Raw genomic sequence first — 17,508 nt, forward strand, 5'->3', positions numbered from 1 at the left:
CTGGCATGTAGCCAGTGTTTTAAAATTTACAAAGCACTTGACTTATATAATCTTGCCTCAGTCTCAAAACAACTCTGTTAAGTAGATACTATAGGTATTATCCTATTATATTTTATGAATGAAGACACTGAGATCTAGACAGGTTAAGTGATTTGCTCATGGTCACACAGATAAATCAGAGGTAGGACTTGAACTTACATCAGACATTAGTTGTTCACCCCTCCCCCACCCCACCTTGCTTCCTTTGTTATGATGTCAACACATTCTCAGAGCTCTGAACAGTGTTGTCCCACAACTGCAAGGGGGGAGGGGGGATCTGGATCTATGGCTGTTTATCACACTATTTGCTTACCACAGAGAAACAGTCTGTCAACTGATTTACCCTCTTCCCTTAATTTCTGTTTCTTAAATGTTTTCCAGCCCTTGCAACTTTAGCATTGTTTTTAATTTTTTTTTTATTTTTCAAGCAACAAATATTTTTTCTTTTATCCTTTCCATTACCCTCCCTCCCCTTAATTTTTTTTTAAATTTAAAAAGCTATAAAAAAAATCCCCACATTAGCCATGTCCAAAAATGTATGTCTCCTTCCACATTTTAAATTCATCACCTCTCTGTCAGCAGGTAATTCATGAACTTTGTGCAGAATGACAGGTTTAGAGGTTTTATATGTACAGAAGGGGTGCCATGTGGAACCAGGCTGCAGTTAATTTCTGTAACTCTGATCCAGTAAACAAGTAACCCCAAAGCCTTTCATTCAATTAAATGAATTCAGGACAATAAACATTTATCGATCCATTGCTTTTTTTTTTTTTACAAGGCAGTGTGGTATTTTATAAACAAGAAAATTAACTCATTTCATGAGAAAAGAAATATGCAGAAAGGAAAGGATGGCTGGATTTGTGTGACTATGAGCTAATCAAATCAATGGACCTGAATCTCAGTTTTCTTATCTGCAGATCATTCTGGGATCCCTTGTAGCTGCCACACTGGATGCAATTAGGGTCTCCCATCCTAGCTAAACTCATTGCTGGATCACCACAGCTTTAGCCACCATATTTCCACAGTCTTAGTTTTTACCTTTAATAAATGCTTTTTTCTCCCCACTCTATGAGTTTGGTAGGTAAGTAGGAAAGTGACAAGCTATGATTAGTCTTGATAGAAACAGCGCCATTTAGGGTTGTGTTAAAATGTCTGGAGAGTTGCCCCCCAAATGGTTGTTTTAAGTATTCTATATAATTCTTTGCACAGCTCCTGGTTACTGGAAGAAACATGTCACTCTCCCAATTTAGGAAGGCCTTAAAGAAAGAGAAAATTTAATTGAAGGTATATCTGATAGGAATGAATCATAGTCATCACCAAAACCAAAAGAATAAAACTCCACATTGATTCCATCTTTAAAAACTCTCACCTCATGTGACCATCCCTGCTATTTATAATCCTGTATCTCTGCTCCTCGAGAAGGCCCTCCACCCTCAGTCTCTGTTTCTCCTCTGATTCTTTTTGTAACCCTCTGCAATCTGGCTTCCAGCCTCTTCTTTCAAGTGAAACTGTCCTCTAACAAACTGACCAATGATTTAATTGTCAAAGCCCATGGCTTATCATGAATTCTCATCCTTCTGAATCTCTTTGCAGCATCTGACATCTGGCTTTTACTGACACTTGCTCTCTCCTGCCTATGTGACTGCTCCTTGGCCTACTTTGTTGATTCTTCACGAACTGTAGTTAGTTATCCAAGGTCCTATCATGGGCCTCCTCTTTTTTCCCTCTATCCTCTCTCACTTGGCCATCTCCTCACCTTTCATGGATTCAGTCACCATCTCTCTACAGATGTTTCCTAGATCTCTTTATCCGGCTCCAGTTTCTCTCCAGAGTCACAGTGTTGAGCCTTGTGGACATCTTAAAGTGCATCTCAGACTCAACATGTCCAAAACAAAACTCATTTTCTTTGCCTCCAAACCCAGACTTCTTCCTAATTTTCCTGTTAGTGTTGAAGGCATGCCCTAATCTCCCAGTTATTACCACTCCAGTGGCATCCTCAACCCCTCATCTGTGCAACATACCAAATCTGTGTCTAAGTCTTATTGTTTCTATCCGCACATCTCTCATGTACAGCCCCTTCACCATTTGCAGGATTCTTGCAATAGGTTTATAATTAGTCCCCTGATTTAAGCCTCTCCCCTCTCCAGTTCTTCCACTCAGCTGTCTAAGGGATTTCCTTGAACACAGTTATAGCTATTTCCCACTCCTTATTATGTAACCCCCAAGGGCCTCCTCTTGCATTCTAGGATCAAACAGAAAAGACCCATGTTTGGTTTTTTAAACTCTTCCAAATTTGGCCATCATATTGCTTCTGTTTTCTGAAACATTTCTCTAGCCCATACAATCTATCACCCAGCCTCAGTGGGCTTCCTAACCCTTGCATTCCACCCCAACTCCAAATTTGCTGTCTCCTACACCCAGCCTGATTTTCATCTTTGCTTTCACTTTTTAGCTTCATTGGTTTCTGCCAAGACTTAGCACAAATCCCAGCTTCTGCAGGAAGCCTCCCCTTTTAGTATGACCTTCCAGCCACTCTGTACGTCCTGCATGCTCATCTCCTCCATTGGAGGGGAAGTTTCTTGGGGGAAATAACCATTTTTGTCTTGTTTTGTGTCTCTGGCACTTAGCACAATGCTTGGTGCTTAATAAATGCTTGTTGACTGATTGAATATGAAATCAGAACACTTTTCCTACAGATATTGAGATGACCCAAGTTTTAACAATCCTTACACTTTTCAAATTTGCTGTTATAGGGGCAGCTGGGTGGCACATTGGATAGAGTGCTGGGCCTGGAGTCAGGAAGACTCATCTTCCTGAGTTCCAATCTGTCTTCACACACTTCCTGGCTGTATGACCCTGGACAAATCACTTAGCCCTGTTTGCCTCAGTTTCCTCATCTGCCAAATGAACTGGAGGAGGAAATGGCATACTACTCCAGTATCTTTGCCAAGAAAACCCTAAATGGGGTCCTGAAGAGTCAGGTAGGACTGAAAAATGACTATTTGCTACTGTGTGAATGTGGTCCACAAAGAGATTTTTCTGGCAGTCCTCTCTCACATAAGCAACATAGAGGATTGAATCAATTATTTATTCTGCACCTAAACTCTGCTACCTGTCTGCAGAGAGGTGGGAGGCTTCTCTGAAGTCATTACCTGCCAATTCCATTGATCAGAGTTCTGTAGTCTTTTGTGTTTTTTTTTAACATTGCTGTCATTCATCGTTGTGTAAATAGTTCTGATTCTACTTACTTTTCTCTGGGGTCTTGTTTTTCTTACAGTCTCTTTAAAAAAAAAAACCTGTAAAAAGTGCTGACATATGTATGCTTAGGAGCTTTCATTTCCTAAAGTATGCTAAAACTCCAGGAAATATTTTCTCTTTAAAAACTGCATGGCTGATTCTGATTGTGACAGGATGATCTGTGGAATATGACAGAAAGATGTAGTTCCTGGTGTATTTCAGTTGGCATGTGGACATCAATATCTCTTGAGAAACGATAGGATTTAAAAATTCTATTCACATAGCTCCTAAAGTGGGATTTTTTTCTTTCTTTTGTGTAGCTAAATGTGATATATTCATCATGAAAAATCCTTAGATTCCTACATTTTGAGTCTACTCCTAGGATTTCATAGGTTACTAGACCACATATTAAAAAGACCACACTTTTACATTTAAAGAAGCACTACTGAAAGTTTAAACAGTATTTCTCCATCTATATTTATATGTATAGGTAAAAGTTCCAAGACCTTTTCTTCCACATGCTAGGCAAAGGCACGATGACCAGATAGCCACAGAAATAGATATCAGGTTTGTAAACACCATAAAATACTTCTAACCTTAAGCTAAGGTGAAAATAGTACATTTATTTAAGGTGCTTTTACCTACAGCTAGGTCATATATCAGGTAGAATATAATCATATGAAGGCTGTGAATTCACTGGCTGCCTTAAAAGCATTTCCTAAATACTTCAATGGATTCAATGATCTTATTCATGTGGGGATTTCTTCCCTCGGTGCCGACTGCAACTGTTTGTATGTGATCTCATCCAGTGTAATTTAATAAATTTCACTGTAGTAATAATAACCAACACAGTGTAATGCTTTAAAGTTTACAAAGTATTTTAAATACATTATCTAATGTGAGTTTCAAAAGAACTGTGGCATAAGTATCATTATCCCCACTTTAGAGATGGGGAAATATTCTGAGAAGATAAATGACTTGTCCACAGTCATTCAGTTAAAAGAAGTCAGAGGGAGCATCTGAATACAAGTCTTTCTTGTCCCCAAGTCAATGCTTTATCCACTGGGTCAATAAACCATTTTTCCTCTTTATCTTACTGTACTTCTGGGATTTTTCTCCATTCTATTTTTCTCTGCTCTCCACTATCTCTCTTATGTCATAAGAACAACTGTAAATCATGTTGTCGTTAAGTGGTTTTCCAGTTGTGCCTGGCTCTCCATGACCCAATTTGTTTGTTTGTTTTTTGGCAAAGATAGTGGAGTGGTTTGCTATTTCCTTCTCCAGCTCATTTTTACAGATGAGGAAACTGAGGCAGACAGAGTTAAGTGACTTGCCCAGGGTCACACAACTGGTAAATGTCTGAGGCCAGAATGGAACTTAAGAAGATGAGTTTTTCTGACTCACCACCTGGCTGCCCCCTGAAAAGCATGAAGCTCAATAAAAATTCCTCATTTCAGCACCAAATGATTTGGCAGAAAAAAGTATTGCAGACAAAGCACCTGGGTTCCAGTATTGGCTCTGTCACTAACTACCTGTGTCACCTTAGCCAAGTCATTTAGTGTCATTTAGGGTTTCCATAAAATGAGGGGTTTGGACTAACCGATCTTTAGGTTTCCTCCTCCCTCTCAATGAATGACCCTGTCATATCAGGTGGTCAGTAAATAGATATGGAGTGCTGGTCTGTTTCCTCATGTGTTCTGATAAGCAGAATATGCTCAGTCCTTCAATACTTCTGTCTGTCTTGTATCTCAGCCATGTAAGTCCCTCCATCCCCTGCGACAGATCACAGCCCATCCCTGTCTTCTTGGCCTGTGTGCCTCCTGTCCATCGGCCTTCCACAGATCCTCCTTAGAGGATGCTCTCAATGGACGGGAGGCCTGCTACTTAATGCACCCTGTATTAACAAATATGTTCCCAAAAATCTGAACAGAATCAAAAGAACTGAGTGTTCAGACTGCTCTGAATGGGACTTAATCTTTCTCTGATGTGGGATTTCATGATTCAGGAGGTAGGGCAGGTTCTTGCATTGCTTCAAGATCATCATTAGAAACATCTCTGGCCACTGTACTTGGGAGGCACAGAAGAGAATGCTGGATAACAGGATTTAAAAGATTGTAAAAAAAAAGTTGCTGACACATGCAGCAACATGATATTATATAAGATAATAAATAAATACACTGATTTGTTCCTTAGGGTAACACAACCTGTACTGCTTGGCTTTTAAGAGTTTAAAAAACTTATTCTCCAATTACAAAGTTTATAGGCACAAATTCACAGTTGATTTATTTAAGGAAATTACATGGAGAGAGTATTATATATTTTAATTTTCAGAGTAGCCTGAAAAAAAGAGGCAAAATGATAATTAACTTCTTTGCTTTCTGTGTAAAGAAACTGAAGTACACACAAGTCATGGGACTTTTCAGAATAGAAGAGAGTAGAAGAACTCAACACAAAAAAGTATTGAGCTTTTATTGGCCTTCTCGTAGGAGATAAAACAGTCACTTTTGATATTAGTTATTAAAAAAAGTTATGCCGTTGGTATTTAACCAATGTTCTCTATGACCACTAACTTAATATTCGACACATTTTAATAGATGAAACTAAACAACTGAGTCTGTAGTTGGATTTGAGCACCTAAATCATGTCATATTTTCAGATCCCAACAATACTCAGACACCATGATTTAGAACATGTTAACACCTTGCATCAAGAACTGCCACAACATTAAATATTCGATTTAACTTCCTTACCTAAAGATCCATTCATGTGATGGGACTCCATTCCTCCTAATCCACCCATTGGACCATCTGACCCTGGGCCCATTGGAAACTATTTTAAAAAATGAAAATGAGAGATCATAAATTTAAAAGCTTGAGTTAAAGTCTGGGCACAACTTCAGTCCTCAATAATCAAATATCTGCTAATGAACAGCTCTGATGGGGAGCACATACACGACTGTCACTTAGAAATGATCATTTATAATGCTTTCTCCCAATGTTTTTCCACCTTGAGTTTCAGCTCTGTCATTCTTCGTTAGACTGCCAGTCACTTCAGCACAAGAACTATATTGTATAACTTTGCAACTGCTACAGTATTTTGCACACGTAGTTATTGATCAGTCAATTGATAAGCATGTATTAATACCCACTATATGTCAGGCACTGGGTTGGGTGCTGGGGATATGAAAACATAAATGAAGTCACCAAGGAGTCAACTGCCAATACATAACACGCACACCTAAGAACACGTATTCATGGCAGCAAGGTGGCACAGTGCACAGAGTGCTGGACTTGACATGGGGCAAGTCACTTACTCTCTGTGACCCAATTTCCTTGTTTGTAAAATGGGAATAATAAGAGCATTGATCTCCCAAGTCTAATCTCATTTTTATGAACAAACAATACTTGTACTACCTTAAAAAAATGTTTTTTTTTTTTTAATTTTTTGCTTTTTGGAGGGGGGAGGCAGGGCAATTGGGGTTGACTTGCCCAAGGTCACACAACTAGTAAGTGTCAAGTGTCTGAGGCCAGATTTGAACTCAGGTCCTCCTGACTCCAGGGCTGGTGCTCTACTCACTGCACCACCTAGCCACCCCCTGTACTAGCTATCTTGCAGGGCTATTGTGAGGATCAGATGACATCATGGGACGAACACTACCATCTTTAAATAAAGAACTTGCTAAGTGCCAGCTATGATCTTGTAATTTATTATTATTGTAAATAACTGAGACTATAAATGATGCCTTGCCATTATCTGGTTAAGGATGAGATAATATTTGTAAAGCACTCTGTAAACCTTAAAGTAGACTATTATTATCATAATATAAAAATAAACAATCATAAAATATATACAAATAAATCAGGGTCACTCAGGGAGGAAGCACTGTCAGCTGGGAAGATCAAGAAAGGCCTGTTCATTTCCCTAATCTCTCCTCCCATTGCTGGCTGATAGCATAATCAGATTAGAAATGTATCACACAGATCTGAGAGATGGAATGAAAAAAAGTATGTGAGTCTTAGTCATTGAATGGAGAAAATTTTCATGTTTGGAAGATTTCTTCCCATGGGCACGTGCCTTTATATGAAAGTAAGTCTAGAATAACAAATGGTTGGATATTCCCAAATTCTCAGCTTCTAAAAATCCTTTAAGGATTTTATTTTCATGCTAAATGGAATAAAATTTATAAAAAGCTGCATCACCATAACAAGGGAACAGAATGTAGGACTGAAAGATTTGGTTGACTTGTGTCAACAAGGGTTCTTTCTAAGCACTGTGCCAACATCAGAGCTGATACTTCCAATTCCCTATGTACAACCATGGGCATAGCAATATTTTACAGTTTCAGTTTCCCAGTTATTTATATTACATATATATTATTATATATATTTTATATTACAGTTATTTACAATTATTATAAACATAGGATCATAGCTGGCACTTAAATAGTGCTTTATTTAAAGTTTATGAAGTGCTGCATCCATGATCTGCTTTCATTTACACATTTTACCTCACACTCTTGCTCTAAAGTTCAAGAAAAAAAAGTTTTTTAAAATCTGGTACCTGTTAAGCTTACAATTATAAGTGTTTGTTCAATGAGATCAAGTAATCTCTTTTGATCCGCATAATAGCCCTCAAAGATAGCTAGTGACAATATTATTATCCCCATTTTACAGATGAGGAAACTGAGGTTAAGAATGGCAAAGTGATTTATCCAAGATCACAAAATTAGCAGGTGACAGAGCTGGGACTCCTCTTTTGGCCCCAGCTTCTACTTCCTGGTTCTCAATTCCTAGAATTATTGGTGATGACAGAGACCAGTCAGGTGAAGGCAGCCCTTTAAAGGACTTGTTTTAATGGCATATTTTCCTTTTGCATATACACATTTTAAAATCAGAATTTGAACATAGCTTGGAGTTTCAATATTGTCAGACTCAAGCTTATTAGTGGACAAGCCATGGGTTCTGATTTTACACAAAATATCTTCTCAAACTGGGATCACTGCTTTAGTACTAGGTTATTTTAGCAAATACGGCCTAGATTTCCTAATCTTATGGCAAATATTGTTATCCTAGTTCATAACATGTCAGAAAAACCCAGCTAATAAAAAAAAAAACTTTTCAGTGTGGAAGGGGAAAAAACAAGTCACCGTTAAATGAAGAAAACAAGAAGTATAAAATTGATTAAATAAATTATTTCAATTTACCCAGAATTTCTAATTCTTCCATAATATAATTAGTAAGTCAGAGATCATTAATAACTTATTTTATTCCAAATTACATTCAAATACAACCTCTATAAAATTTCTTTTGTCTATTCAATGTGCCAACAGGACAGAATTCCTGGAATTTCACAATCCTATTTGTCCAACTTAAGAGAATTTGAAGAAAATTTCATTTTTTTCTGGTAGCTTTGTCTAGACTGCCTAGAATCTTCAAAAATGTCCAAAAGAACTAATTCTGCAAATCTGAAAGGCTTGGTGTACACTCAAGAAAACTAACAATGGACTCATATTTACATTAGGTCTGTTGGGTCCAGGAGGTACTGCATTCATTAGAGTATACATGTTGTCGCCAGAATTGGTAGAATCTGAAACAAAATATTAGCTCGTTAATATCCTTCCTTATTGTCAAGACACATGAGGTGTTACATAGTGAAAAACTAGTGAAAGACTGTGTAAATGTTTAGACATGTTTTTAGCTGCATCATCTAAAACAGGCAGTAGTAAGGCTTATTAACAAATAGGTGCCAGTCATCATTTTTCAGTTGATTCGAGAATTCAATCCCATGATGATTAAAAGCCTATAAACAGGCTGTGACATGGAGAAGTGAGACAATTACTTGCATGATGCTGTTAAAAAAAACAACTACTACTTGAGAAGTCTATAAAATTGGGGTAAAATCATTTGTTCTCATTGAATTAACTAGATACTTGCCTTAATTCTCCACTTCATTGACTATATGCAGATATAGCCCAAATCTCCTAAAGAAAGAGTGGTTCTATTGAGTCTCTCATTTCCCCTCAGGCTCTAAGAATATTCCTTTTTTTCTTTCAATTTATTCAAATAATTAGCAAGAGCTAGAGGAATCCTCTGGCTTAGTTCCAAGAGAAAGACAAGAAGGAGCCCATACAGTCTGAATATAAACAAATCACCTGACTGAAGTGTAGATACCTTCTTCCAAAACAGCTGCTGTGATACTTTTTTCATACACTTGATCCCACATACATAGTAATTAAAAAATGTGTTGAGTCTATGCATGTAAGTAAAAAGTACAATAATATACCTTACATTATAGTAGTGGCATCACTTTTAAAACACTTATATTTAATGACAATTAATTCTCTAGATGTATGTAAATTCAAAGTTATTTCTGTGAATAAGGTGCAGAAATTTTGCATTTTTTTCTTCTAAGAACAACCATTAACTATGTAATATTACCCTATATTAATGGATTTACTGTGCCCAGAGATTCATTAATTATATGTAAATTGGTTCACAGTATTGAAGACAGAAATCATATAGCATCATAGCAATAGCTGTCACCAGTTGTCTGAGGACTCTTAACCTGGAACCTATGGTCCCACTTCTTTGCCCACCATTGTGACTGGAAGGTATGAGAAAACTTCTGTTTCCTTCTTACTAACAATGAATACAAGATGTGAGGACACATAAAGGTCCTTCACCTTCCCTGCAGCAGACTTGTGACTTCTTTGGACATAGTCATGCAGTTGTGTTTGTTGTCTGAGGATCTGAATTTTACTTTTGTATCTGCGCACTATGCCCCCAAAATATCTAAAATGCACACCACAAGTTAGCTTTTAATTGGTTATGGAAAATCTTTATCTATTAGATAAAATTCTTTTTAAAAGCAAAACACTGGATTGCTTAAAAGAAATATCAAAAAGACCTTTGTAAAATTTAACAGCCTTGGTCTTTGGGTAGGATTGAAGGGAAAATGGAGGTAGATGTAGAGGGGAAGAAATCAACACACATTCCAAGTTTCTATGAGGTGAAATGAAGAGGGACAGAATTTCTTTTTCACTCATTCACCACTTGTGAGTGTAACCAAGGCAATATCAGAGGGAGAGGAATAAGGTCAGTATGATTAACCAGGGATTCTGGGCATCTACCCTGGAAATGCCATTGCAAAGTGGGTAATTCATCTGATATCTAGAGAGTAATTAACTTTCCTCTGACCAAGGATGAAAGGAGAGAATTTGGGAGAGTGAATCTGGGGGCACAGATCAGTAACCTCGAAGGTCCTAACTAACTGGACAGTTTATTGATTAGTACATGCTGTGACCTGGGCTACTACATGATAGTTAATAGAGGTTAATGTACACCACACGTGGAAGGCAGAGTGAGAGAAGAGCCTTTGGTCAGCCTTGAAGCCTGGGAGAGTTGGACGTTAAGTCCCACCTTTGACATATACTGACCAAATCAAGTCACTGTCCAGGGCTCTAGGTAACTCTCTAAGAACTGAAGAGTTATATAAATAACCCAACCTATATTGGGACTGAGAATTTCCTCACCTTGGAGGTCCCTGTACACCAGTCGTACCTGTCCCTTTTCCTATGAGGTATCACATCGTTACAAACTAATGAAAGACTGTGTAAATACTTAGACATGTTTTTACCTAGGATATGCCACATGGTTTTATTTTTCCATGTTGTTTATAAAAATATATTATCACTCAATATGGACCTCATGACTGAAAATTAATTGAACCAAGGCATTTAATAAGGCTAATAACTAAGACATGGACAAGATTAATTTATGTCTTTCTGTCTCCACTGAACTTTACAATATTCTCCTTGGGGAAGTTCTGAGTAGAGATATGGGAAAAGCTTTGCCTTTGCGATAGCTCCAAAGAGTTCATAAAGCAAGGTACACATTCACTATTAATTATTAACTTTGCATTTTTAAAAAATGATAATGAATATAAACATTTACAACATACTATTTCAACTTTATTTCAAACTTTTCTATATATTTCTATAAACTGATAATTTATAAATTTAATGGTTTAAAATCCTATATAAAAAGCTTCTAAGTAATAGTAATTTAAAATATTATTTATTTAATTTATAATTTAAAAAACATTAACAAGTATTCTAGTTGAAAAGATTAAAATAAAAAGCCTTTCTGATAAACTTTGGCTTTAGTGGCTAACTAATCCTTCTGGTGAGTGATCTACATCAAAAGGGTCAAACTCTCTGACTGAAAGTGGCCTGCAAAACTCCTTAGTATTGAATAAAATTAAAATGTAATTGAGAAGTGTTTAAGAAAGTAAATAAAAATACAATGCAACATAGATAATATGTGGATTTTTAAAGTTAATATATTAGTTAATATGCACCCAGAAGGCTTATACCACTGGCCTACATGCACCCCTAGGCCTGAAAAATTTGGGAGGGAAGTCCCATTTATAGTTATACAGTTATATGGGTCCACAAACAGCAGGAAATATGAAAGCATCACTTCCTTTTCTGTGGCAATTTCATGAATTGGGAGATTTGGATTAAATCTTTTATTTTTACTCAACAAATCTTTAAATTAGACAAATTTTTCTATAAATTCTATATAGACTATTTCCCCATGTTGATAGTTTAGCCATCTTAAAAATAAATATCTTATTAAAAGACAAATTGAAAATTAGAAATAAACTATAATAGGTTAATGCATTTACACAGATATTTAAAGGTAAAATATTAATGTTTTTTTAGAGCTGAAAGACACTTCAGAGATAGTACAAGTTCCTCATTTTACATACCAGAAAACCATGGCTCAGAGTGGCTTCTCTTAATTGCTCAAGGTCTTACAAATCCTGAGTAACAAATATTTCCTTAGTGCTTACTTAAAATAAAACCAGAAACTAACGGGAATAGTTGACTGCCACCTATACAATTCTTCTATAATGGATGAGATGAAATCACTATTTAATAGCAAGTTAATTTAAGTATTATGAATTTATTCTACTCATTACATGACCATATGGTCATTTGTATTCCAATACCTGCTGGACTAGGCATGATGGGAGTTCCTGGTGGCCCTCCACCTCCTGGAGGACCCTAAAACAATTACAGAAAATATTTAGTGAAAAGAAAGGTATCTCATTAATAATAATAATAGTAACAACAGCAACAAAGAATAAGGATTATGTTTGTCTTTGCAAAATATAGAACTGAAAACAGAGGGAAATATTTTCTCTATTTTCCGTGAAATATCACTATTTTACTTTACTATTATACAAAACATGATTTAGTTTTATTATATTTGAGAATTTTCAACACTCTTGCTAAACGTTCTAAAAGCACTGAATCTATAATTCCACATACAGTATTCTATCATTAATGACATAACCATATCACATAATGAAGTAAAAAGGGAAATCATTTAATATGGCCTTTTAAATCTATATAATAAAAATTATTTATGAATTTGCCATTTACTTTTTTATGCTTTTCTTTCCTAGTAATTCATTGGCTGCACGGAAATGAAAATATTAAGAGATTTAACATAAATAAAATACGCTCCTCTTGACTATTATTTTTTAAAAATTCTAATATTTTCTTCCTTGCTCCAAGCATCATCAACATCAATGTGTGTAGCTCTTTATAGACGTGTTCCTACTTCTGTAATTAGAAATCAGTTACAATTCCAAGACTGTGTGTTAATAAAGTGAAGATGTGGAAGGTCTAACATTAACTGATTTACTGTATACAGCTAATGTAGGTTATTCAAACAGACTTTGGTTGTTGTATTACCAAGTGTGGCTTATCTACAGAGATCAAATTAACCACAAGATAGCTAAATCCCTACTTACCTTTGCTTTGGTAGACAGTCTAGTCTATTAGGTATCTTAATGAATGTGTCAATACCCTATTTAACAGCTAGAGGGCACTTAAAACTTTCCTTCAAAGTTCTACAAACTTACCATAAATCACAATTACTGTGATTAAAAAGTATGCATTTTCTAAACATCTCTACTTTCCATTGTATCCACATTTTAAGTAATACTAGAAAAAAACTGGAGTTTGCTTAATTAGGGACAACGAACACTGTCATTATTTGAAGGCCCCAAAAGTGAATTTACTTTAAAATGTTAAGATATGAAAAAGGCAACTTGAAGTAAAAATACCTCGGTAATTTCCTTTTCCTTTTAAGTGATTAATTTAAGCTCACAACCTAGTAACATAACACTGGCTATAAAAAGCTCTGGGGTAGCAATATTCTTTTTCTTTTTTTTTTACATGTGCTAATTGATGATAAGCAAAAAGCTCCACCCTCCACAATGGCCAAAGTCACAAACTTCTGCACACCACCTAAACACAGACTTCCAGTTTCATCTATTTATTCTTTGTTTCTTGGCTTAATGTTGTTTTCTTTTTATTTCACCTCCTTTCATGAAATGAGATCAGTGTAGGCTGTAAATTATATATGATTTTCCAATGCATTAAAATCCAATTATGCGAAAGGAGCACTACAATACAACATTGCTCTTACTGCATGGCAGGCATCGGGGAAAAACTACTAAGCTGTTGTTAAGTTTATTCAAAGTATTAGAGACGTTTAGTGTTTCCTACATAAGAGGGACATTATAAGAAAAAGCATCTAAAAAAAAATCCAACTCCTAACTTTTACTTGTCAGTCATTTGCTGGAATGATGCACTCTATATGGGGGGGCGGAGGGGAGGTTACTATCTACTTAGTCTTTAAAAGCAGATTTGAGTGAAACACTATGTAACTGAGAAAGTCTCTCTTCTTCATTGGGCAGGGAATCCATATTATCTTGGATACAGAACATATGCTGAAGTAAAACAGAACACTCAGGGCAATTCTGACCAGATTGATAACTGTTCTACTAATGAACGTCAACATATGTATTGTAGATGGCAGACAAAACAACTAAACATAAATCAGATGTTCACTTCTCAGCCAATACACAAGGGCTCGTCTTAACATCTGGACAACCATTTCTTTGCCTAAGTAAAATGTAACATCAATTCTAATGAGCAAACAAACCCAAATGTACTTACTACATAATTCCCAGGAGATGCTGAGGAGTAGGGTATCTGGAAGGTGAAAAGGACAGAACAATTTATTTTCTTTTGATTCATGTCAAAGAATCAAGGCGGAAGCAAAGTGAATTGGTGTTCTTACTTTTACTTAAAGATAAATTGAGAAAGAATAAAAAAAGAGAAAGGGTATTGCTAATAAGAAATACAATTTAAGTAGTATAAAGAATGAAAGAGCAACTGCATTACTATTTTGTGATTTTGAAAAACAAAGGCCAGATCTTAGTCAAGGAAAATTCAATCAAATTGTAGAGATAAGAAATGACCCAGTTTAAGGTTCTCATGTCCTGACTACTTACATACCAATGGTAACTTTTCCCCCATGTTGACAAACAATATTCATATACACAAAAACTTACCAGGAACCATAACTCTGGAAATCAGAGTCATTTTCCCAATTGTGTACATGAAAGGTGGTAACTTGTATTTTTCAAAGGTGGATTACATGCTGCTGAACACAACCATTTTGATTCAGTATTGGACAATGCTATCAACCTATATGCTTTGCAAAGTCACTGGCCTTACTTTCTCCTCTGGAGCTGTCTAGGTGGCCAGTGGCCAGATATAGATCGGGACAAATGGAGATGGTCCGGATGTAGGAGAGACCTTGGTCTTTTTAAATTATGGTCTTTCCTAGGCCTCAGTCTGACTCAGGCACTGCCCATTCTGTGATTAAGGTTAGATAAGAAATTTCTTTCTTAAGGACCATGCCTTAAACCCAAATCACTCTGGCTCTCATTGACTGGCCAACAGTAGGTCCTAGCTTAAGTCCCACCTGGTCACTGTTTGGGCCCTGATGGCTCAGAGCTAATGTAAATAGAACTGAGAACTGGGAAAGACCTTAACTGCATGGGGTCCTATCTTGCCATTGGGCCCTGATGGCTCTGAAGGAGAGAGAGAGGCTGGTGACTTTGCACAATTAAATCCAATTCACTTGAAAGTCATGGCATCACCTTCCTGATGTCATGGTCCTCTTCAGGAACAAAGGACAAACAGCAACAACGCATACCCTTTACTTTCTAACTGCTGAGTGTTGTATAGGGGAAAGAACACTGTTTTTCAGCCAGAGGATCTGGGTTCATATTCTGCCTCTGACATTTACTCTCTGCATGACTTTGGGCAATGATAATGATGATGAAAATAATAAGTAGCATTTTAATAGCTCCTGCCAAGTGCTTTAGAAATATTATTTTACCTGATCCTCACAGCAACCCTAGGAGGCAGGTGCTATTATTACCCCCATTTTACAGCTGAGGAAATTGAGGCAAAGAGAGAATAAATGATTTGCCTAAGGTCACACAGTTAGAAGGGGTCTGCTGGTTGGATTTGAACTCAGGTTTTTCTAACTACAGATCCAGGGCTCTATCCACTGAGCCACTTAGCTACAACCTCTTAAATTATTTAACCTCCCTGTGCCTCACTTTTTTCAGCTATAAAATGAGGGGTTGGGACTAGTTGGGCCCAGAGGCCCCTTCCGTCCTGTATTTAGGATCCTCAATTTTCTTTCTTTTTTTTTTTTTAAGCAATTGGGGTTAAGTAACTTGCCCAAGGTTACATGGCCAGTTTTTTTTTGTGTGGGTGTTAAGCATCTGCAGCCAGAACCGATCCCAGGTCCTCCCAACTCTGGGGCCGGCGCTCTTACTCTCTGCGCCACCTAGCCACCCCAGGATCCTCAATTTTCTAACAAGTAAATGAAGGATGCTACTCAATTGCCAGAACTTGACCACTAGCAGCAAAATCATTTTGACCGCTCCACCAAAGAACCTTGGTCAGGATCTTTTGTAGAAGGCTATTCAAAAGTATTATGATGCTTATGAGTATATGGCTGAATATTAAGAAATGAGGACTCAACCATATATTTATTAAAACCAACCTTTTATCAGGCCGTGGACTTAAAAAATACTGCTTTGATCAGCTTGATGTGGGTCTTTCCTCCTGCCGGGCAGCATACCTCCTACTGATTCTTCCTCATCCCATGGATTCTTGTTCCCCTTTTCCCAGGAAGCCTCTATAAAGGGTCCACTCCTCAGAGGGCTAGGGACTAGTGTCTTCTAGCTAAACTGACATTATAAACATACTAATGGAACAAGCCCTTAGGTATCTATCCCCACCTCTTACTGAATGACCAGTCAATCTCCTTTTCCAGTCATCTATCTTTCTATTGATGTTCTGGATACTGGTTTTGGTTTTCACTTCTTCTCTGGTAACAGATTGTAAATGACTGAAGTAGACGACATACTCTTTGGCGGATGTGCATTTTTAATTCTTAGAAGACTACAGTTTTCTATGACTGGCAGAGATACGATCTCTACTCAAGAATATTATCAAATACAAGATTGGTTTTTCTTTCAGGGATAAGGATGATGTCATCAAAAGCACCCTGAAACTTCCTAAATGCAATCTAGCTCACATTTCTCCTCCTCTAGAACCCAAATCATCATATATCCACAGTGTTTGTCTAAGGTATATGTGTACTGATGGCCCAGTTCTAGGGGATCGTGGGATCTATTTTTTATTCTATTAGGTTTTACTATTGGCTTACTAAATCTGAGTAGCTAGGTGGTGAAGTGGATAGAGCACTGGCCCTGGAGTCAGGAAGACTCATCTTCTGAGTTTCAATCTGGCCTCTGATACATACTAGCTGTGGGACCCTGGGCAAGTAGCTTAACCCTGTATGCCTCATCTGTCAAACGAGCTGGAGAAGGAAATGACAAACCACTCCAGTATCTTTGCCAAGAAAACCCCAAATAGGGTCATGAAGAGTCAGCCATGATTGAAATGACTGAACAGCCACAACACTAAAGTTGAAATCTTTTGAGTGATTTGTTTTAACTCGACCTATGATTTCACTGGTATAAGAAGCTCCCAATGAGGAAATTCCTTCTACCAATGCAAATCTACACTAGTTTACGATTTTATAGAGTTGTCTGGGGAAGAGAGAGCTTAAGTGACTTGCCCTGAATCATACAGCTAGTAGGTGTTGGAGGCAGGACTTCCTTATTCCAAGGAGGTGTATGATACCAAACTGAACAGAACGAAATATGGAGCAAGCCCATCTGACTTCTCTGTTTTCTGATATTATAAGCCCATTCAATCGCTATGATATGCTTATCATCTTTTTAACCAATTATTTTTAAAAACAAGACAGTTTTAAG

General features: G+C 36.9%; 1 protein-coding gene across 3 annotated transcripts in view; it reads right to left on the reverse strand.

Moving 5' to 3' along the window:
* Nucleotides 1–17,508, reverse strand: part of SSBP2 (single stranded DNA binding protein 2) — a 423,889-nt gene that overhangs the window by 22,831 nt on the left and 383,550 nt on the right. For all 3 annotated transcript variants that reach the window (XM_069085038.1, XM_069085037.1, XM_069085039.1), the window contains 4 exons: nucleotides 14,315–14,350; nucleotides 12,292–12,346; nucleotides 8,792–8,862; nucleotides 6,027–6,105 (listed from right to left, as the gene is read on the reverse strand). In XM_069085038.1, the coding sequence (XP_068941139.1) occupies nucleotides 6,027–6,105; nucleotides 8,792–8,862; nucleotides 12,292–12,346; nucleotides 14,315–14,350 (241 nt within the window). The remainder of the gene's footprint in view (nucleotides 1–6,026; nucleotides 6,106–8,791; nucleotides 8,863–12,291; nucleotides 12,347–14,314; nucleotides 14,351–17,508) is intronic.

This window comes from Petaurus breviceps, unplaced genomic scaffold, assembly GCF_028583685.1.
Source record: "Petaurus breviceps papuanus isolate PSGF00001 unplaced genomic scaffold, PetGlider_PUasm1.0 175, whole genome shotgun sequence".
Classification (NCBI taxonomy): Eukaryota; Metazoa; Chordata; class Mammalia; order Diprotodontia; family Petauridae; genus Petaurus; species Petaurus breviceps.